At 52.9% G+C, this 5863-nt stretch overlaps 1 protein-coding gene across 4 annotated transcripts in view; it reads right to left on the reverse strand.

Annotated features, from left to right (window-relative positions):
* Positions 1-942: 942 nt before the first annotated feature.
* Positions 943-5863, reverse strand: part of rcor3 (REST corepressor 3) — a 13938-nt gene continuing 9017 nt past the window's right edge. For 2 of the 4 annotated variants that reach the window (XM_083940951.1, XM_083940949.1), the window contains 5 exons: positions 5306-5524; positions 4300-4377; positions 3314-3371; positions 2950-3194; positions 943-2110 (listed from right to left, as the gene is read on the reverse strand). In XM_083940951.1, the coding sequence (XP_083797077.1) occupies positions 1733-2110; positions 2950-3194; positions 3314-3371; positions 4300-4377; positions 5306-5524 (978 nt within the window). In that variant the 3' untranslated portion in view covers positions 943-1732. Of the gene's footprint in view, positions 2111-2949; positions 3195-3313; positions 3372-4299; positions 4378-5305; positions 5528-5863 lie in introns of all 4 variants that reach the window. The other 2 variants (XM_083940950.1, XM_083940948.1) reach the window with 1 other exon arrangement.

Raw genomic sequence — 5863 nt, forward strand, 5'->3', positions numbered from 1 at the left:
AAGAAGAAGAAGAAGAAGAAGAAGAAGAAGAAGAAGAAGAAGAAGAAGAAGAAGAAGAAGAAGAAGAAGAAGAAGAAGAAGAAGAAGAAGAAGAAGAAGAAGAAGAAGAAGAAGTGCTGCTGCTCATGTTCACGTCATCAAACAAAAACATTTATTCAAAGTTTCATAAATAAACAAAGTTACAAAAATCACAAACGTACGAAACCTGAAACACGTTTAAAGCAGAGACAGAATTATTATTTTAACACTGTGAAATTTAATTTATCCATAAACATTAAATCGTTTTTGAGACGTGGTCGTTTTACTCTGCACCGCTGCGAGTCAGGGCGCCACGTGACCTGATGACATCATCAGGAGCGTACGGCCTGATGACATCATCAAGAGCGTACAGCGTGATGATGTCATGAGTAAAGTTATGGGGTCATTAGAATCTAAGAGGTTCCTCCTCTGTGGAGCAGGTGCATGTTTCCTAAGAGCGCCCTCCCACTGTGCCTCCGTCACAGGTTAGAGCGCCGTCCCACTGTGCCTCCGTCACAGGTTAGAGCGCCCTCCCACTGTGCGTCCGTCACAGGTTAGAGCACCCTCCCACTGTTCCTCCGTCCCGTGCCCCGTGCTTTAGGGTCCTTGTCCCCCCCTCCAGGCCCGTTTGTACTCACACTACCTGGGCCTCGGAGAATGCTTCTTGCTGCCTATACGTCATCACGCCGTAACACGTCACACGCATTGATGACGTCATGGCGATGCGTGGCTTTGTTTCCAGATCTTTCCGTAGACCTCGGAGTTTTTGTGCGTCTTGTCGACTGTTTTTGAATCTTTTCATCGACCAAATCTGCAGTAAACACTCCACCTCCGCATCACACCAACGTGAACCTTTCACCGCCATTGTTTGAAATGTCCGCGCATGGTCCCTCCTTCTTTTTTCTACGTCCCAACAGGCGCACAGGAAATGACCTCAGAACCGCCGTAGGCCTCGTGCTCGTACACGTGCGCACGCTCGTGCTCGTACACGTGCAAACGTGCTTTACTAAAGCCCACCTCTCCCAAACGGGCCGTGGACGGCAAGCGTGCCGCTCCTAGACGTGGTATGGTTGCACTCACACTGGTCAAAGGAACCAGACTTTAGCTGTGACACGTGCTGGGGCACGGCACGGAGGCACAGTGGGAGGGCGCCCTAAATGTCACATCAGCACAGCCAGTAGTTGCTGACGTGTGTTGGGCAGAGAAACAGAGACCGTGCACGTGGACTGAACCTTAGAAGGTTTGAAACCAGAAACGTTTCTTAATGTAAGAAAAGACTCACGTTCCTAATTTAAAGTTTATAAAACACTGTCACGTCGATCTTTCAGTATCTGAGCTCATGAATCATGATGTTGTTTTGTTTTGAGGCTTAATGATGAAGATGAAGGGACCCGGGGTCGAGCCCTGTGGGACGCCACGTGTCTGGTGCTCCGCGTTAAGAATCCGCGCACTTTCTGTGACAGAGTTCGTAAAGACTGAAAACCAGGTGTCCATCAACCAGCGTGGGTGCTGCGTTTGAGTCCCGTGGAAAATACAAACTTCAACCCTGAAAACACTGTTCACTCGGTACTCCACGCTCGGGTTGTGTCCTTTTTACGTTCATGGGTAGAAAAGCTCATCAGAGGTGGTGAAAATCCTCGTTTTGAAGAATAAAGTCACTCAGAATTTCCCACAGGACCTGAACGCAGCAGCTTCAAACTCAGGGTGACGCTCGTCAGTGGAGGGAGGAAGACGAGGCCTCTGATTGGTGGACGGCGAGGCCGGGGGGCTGCTGGGTGGAGGGAGGACCTGACCCCCCGGGGTTGCCGCCGAGGGTCATGGGAGCAGGAGGGCGGGGGTTGAGGCGGGGCGGCAGAGGGTTGGAGGGGCGGATGAGAGGCGGGGGCTGCTGCAGGGTGGGGCGGGGCTGCAGGAAGCGGGCCTGTTGTTGGAGAGGGGGGGGCTGGCGGTGCAGGGAGGGCGTGGCCGGGAGGGAGGGCCGCAGGAGGGGAGGGGGCTGGTGGAGGGAGGAGGAGGCGGCGGCGCCGGACGTCACCGGAATCTGAGCCGAGGAGGAGGCGGCAGGAGACGCACCGGAGGAGGTCACCTGTCCCTGCGGAGAGGAGAGAGTTTAAAGGGGCGTCACAACAAAGCCGCTTAAACCGCCCCCAACGTGAGAATGTGCCGTTTGATCACGTGTCACACTTTTGATCATCGCTTCGATCGCAGGTAGCAGCCGAGGCGGCTAGCTAACTGAAGCTAACTGAAGCTAACTGAAGCTAACCCCCGGCTCAGCCTACTCTGCTGTTGTGCTAAATGGAAGTGATGCTAATGCTAATGCTAACAGGGATCTGATGCTTCTTAAAGAACAGACACAAGCTCTCAGAGTACGTGAGTCGCTGTGTTGTAGTGAGATCAGACCGCACAGGTGCTGCCCGGTGTCCTGTGGACCGGACCGGGACACACTTCACTCTGCACTCACGCCTTTCTTCTTCTTCTTCTTCTTTTGGATTTGCAGCAGACTCGACGGCTAAAGTCACGTCGCTGCCCTCCCTGGTTCATAGTTAAACCCATAACATTAGATCAAGAGGACGCTCTGGTTCTGCAACAATGGCGTCTTTGTTGACGCGTCACAGACTTCGATGACGCCTCAGTGACCGGCTGTCGTGGCTAAAGAACGCTCCGTTCACGCCGTCGCCGCCTGAATCGCATGTGATCGCGACATTTACACTGATTCTCACTGCAGAGTCGCTGCTCAGTTTGCGTTTGTCGTGTTTGGTGTGAACGGTCTCGACACTGTCGTTCTAACTGTGATGCGTCAGATCATCGGTCGTGTGGTCGCGGTGAGAACGCTCTCATCTGAACTCACGTCACGCTTCAGTCGACTCCAGTGACGCCTGGAATCGATCCCGTTCACACCGGAGCACCGCAGCAGATCTGAGAGTGTCTCACCTCTTCGTCCTCCTCGTCGGTGCTCTTCCCCGACGGCGTGGCCGAGCTGGTCTTCCCCTCCTCTCCAGAGGTGGCGCTGTCCCCGTTGGGCGCTCGCGTCCCCTGCTCGGCCTCCCACTCCTGCAGCACCTCGTCCAGGTTGAAGCGGCGCCGGTAGTTCACGAAGAAGTTCTTCACCTGTCCGACCGTCTTGTTGCCGATGACGTCAGCGATGGCCTGGAAGTCTTTCCCGTATTTCCTCACACCTGAAGAAGAGCAGCGAGTTCAACATGCGCAGAAGAAGAAGACGAAGAAGCACCTCGCTCTTTTTAGGTTCTGGGTAAAACAGAAACACTTTCTCGTCTGAGCAGAGAACCACGCTCACCTTGAACGGCGAGGAGCTGCTCGTCCGTGGTCCAGCGGGCGTTCACCTTCAGGTTACTCTGTGAGGAGCAAGTTCAGAGCGTTTACTGCAGGAAAAGCACTGAAAACACACTGGGACAGGATTTACTGCAGAAACCATGGATTAAAACCATCAAACGTAAAGTTAAAATATATCAAATGGGAATAAAAATGATTCAAAAGTAAATGTTAATTAATATAATTAATATAATTATTATAAACTCAAAGCAGTTTCAGTCCAAAGCAACTGGACTTGGTTCTTTGTCAGGAAGACGTTTCACCTCTGATCCAAGAGGCTTCATCAGTTCATGTACACATCTGACCAGGACCAGGACCAGGACCAGGACCAGGACCAGGCTGGGACTGGACCAGGACCAGGACCAGGCTGGGACTGGACCAGGACCAGGACCATGACCTGGACCTGGACCAGGACCAGGACCAGGCTGGGACTGGACCAGGACCAGGACCAGGACCAGGCTGGGACTGGACCAGGACCAGGACCAGGGACCAGCCTGGGACTGGTCCTATTCCTGGTCCTGGTCCAGTCCCAGCCTGGTCCTGGTCCTGGTCTTGGTCCTGGTCCAGTCCCAGCCTGGTCCTGGTCCTGCTCCTGGTCCTGGTCCTTGTAAAACGTCTTCCTGACAAAGAACCAGGTCCAGTTGCTTTGGACTGAAGCTGCTTTGAGGAGAACGACCTGAACACGAGAACCTTCAAAAACTGATTAAAAGAAAATGTTTTTACATAAAAACTTCAACCATCAAAGAATAATTTCACATTAATTCTGTTCATTAATTATTGGATCATTTACTAAAATATGCTGAAGTCTTTAATCAGTCCTGTATTCAGAGTGTAGAAGTATTAAAATTAACTTTTCATATTTATTATTTGTGTGTTTTTTAACGTGTGAACTTTGAAGCTCCAGCAGCTGCAGCTCATAAAGACGTGACGCCGTCTGTGACGCTGTCGTACCTCAGCCAGTCTGCAGTCCTCGATGCCGGCCTCCAGCACGTGCTTCAGCCCGCTGTTCATCTGTTTGGCGTTCTGCACCTGAGGAGCGACGCACACACACACACACGGAGTCAGGTGAGCGACGCACACACACACGGAGTCAGGTGAGCGACGCACACACACACACTGAGTCAGGTGAGCGACGCACACACACACACGGAGTCAGGTGAGCGACGCACACACACACACGGAGTCAGGTGAGCGACGCACACACACACACAGAGTCAGGTGAGCGACACACACACACACGGAGTCAGGTGAGCGACGCACACACACACGGAGTCAGGTGAGCGACGCACACCCTCAACACTTTGCTCTCATGTGACACATGTGTAACCATAACAACGCTGTATCAGCGTTGTCATGGTTACCGACTCATCCTCTCGAGGCAGAGCCGCGTCACAAACGACCGACATCAACGATCACACACACGGCGTCTGGAGACGAGGTGAGTTTGATGTTTGTCGTCTGAAATCAGCAACAAGTGAAGGAGGCGCTGACGTGTGAGAGCAGAACACCGACGCCGTCACGCACGTCCTCACACACGCCATCACGCACGCCGTCGTTTCTGTGGGTTTACAGATGAGAGAGCTGACGATGAACGGACCGTCAGAACCTCAGGACGTCCGCTGCTTTACATGATTTGCTTTTAAACTCTCCAGGTCCTCCTCTCTTCTCTGATTCTACGGTTCTGGTGAACGGTTCGACCGACTCTCTACTGACGCCTCGATTTCCTGTGTTGCTCCGTTCTGTCCAGCGCAATACGCATCCATGAGCTCAGAGGCGACGGACCCACTGACGGACGAGAGGACGCCTGGGACCGGACGACAGGGTCTGTATCTGTATTTACCGCATGATGAACCTCAAGTCCCAATGAAATGCTTCCGCAGCAGCAGCAGCAGCAGCAGCAGCAGCTGCAGCAGCAGCAGCGACTCCTGCGGGGTCAGAAGAAGGTGGGGTCTCCTACCTGTCTCTTGAGGGACACCAGCTCCATGTCCAGCTGACGGAGGAGCGTGTTCGCGGCAGAGGCGCTGCAGGACACGGCCACCACGTCCTCCTGGGTCAGGTACATGCCTTTGGGGGGGCGGCAGCGGGAGCGCTGGTGGTGTCGGTGCTGCAGCGTGTGGTGGTGCTCCCTCCGGCCCAGAGCCACCTTAGAGCCCGGCACCACCTGCTCCACCTGGTTCTGCTGAAGCACAGGTCAATAACAATAATATTAATAATAATAATAATAATAATAATAATAATTATAGACATGTTGACCTGTTCCTACAGCTGGTTCAGAATCAGAAGTACAGACCAAAGATAGTATATTTAATGTTGGGAGTCGAAGTAAAGTGTGTTTGTGACATTGGCTAAATTAGCCACATTAGCACCAGGAGCTAGGTCAACAGCACATGATGCTCGATAAACAGGTGCGGGACCGCGAGTGAACGTGAGTCCTGTTTGAGCCGGACCAGGACCGGAGTGAAACCCGCTCCTGTGTCCGTCTCCTGCTCCACATTAGCATTAGCATTAGCATCTA

Source organism: Echiichthys vipera (assembly GCF_963691815.1).
Source record: "Echiichthys vipera genome assembly, contig: SCAFFOLD_82, whole genome shotgun sequence".
In the NCBI taxonomy this organism is placed as follows: Eukaryota; Metazoa; Chordata; class Actinopteri; order Perciformes; family Trachinidae; genus Echiichthys; species Echiichthys vipera.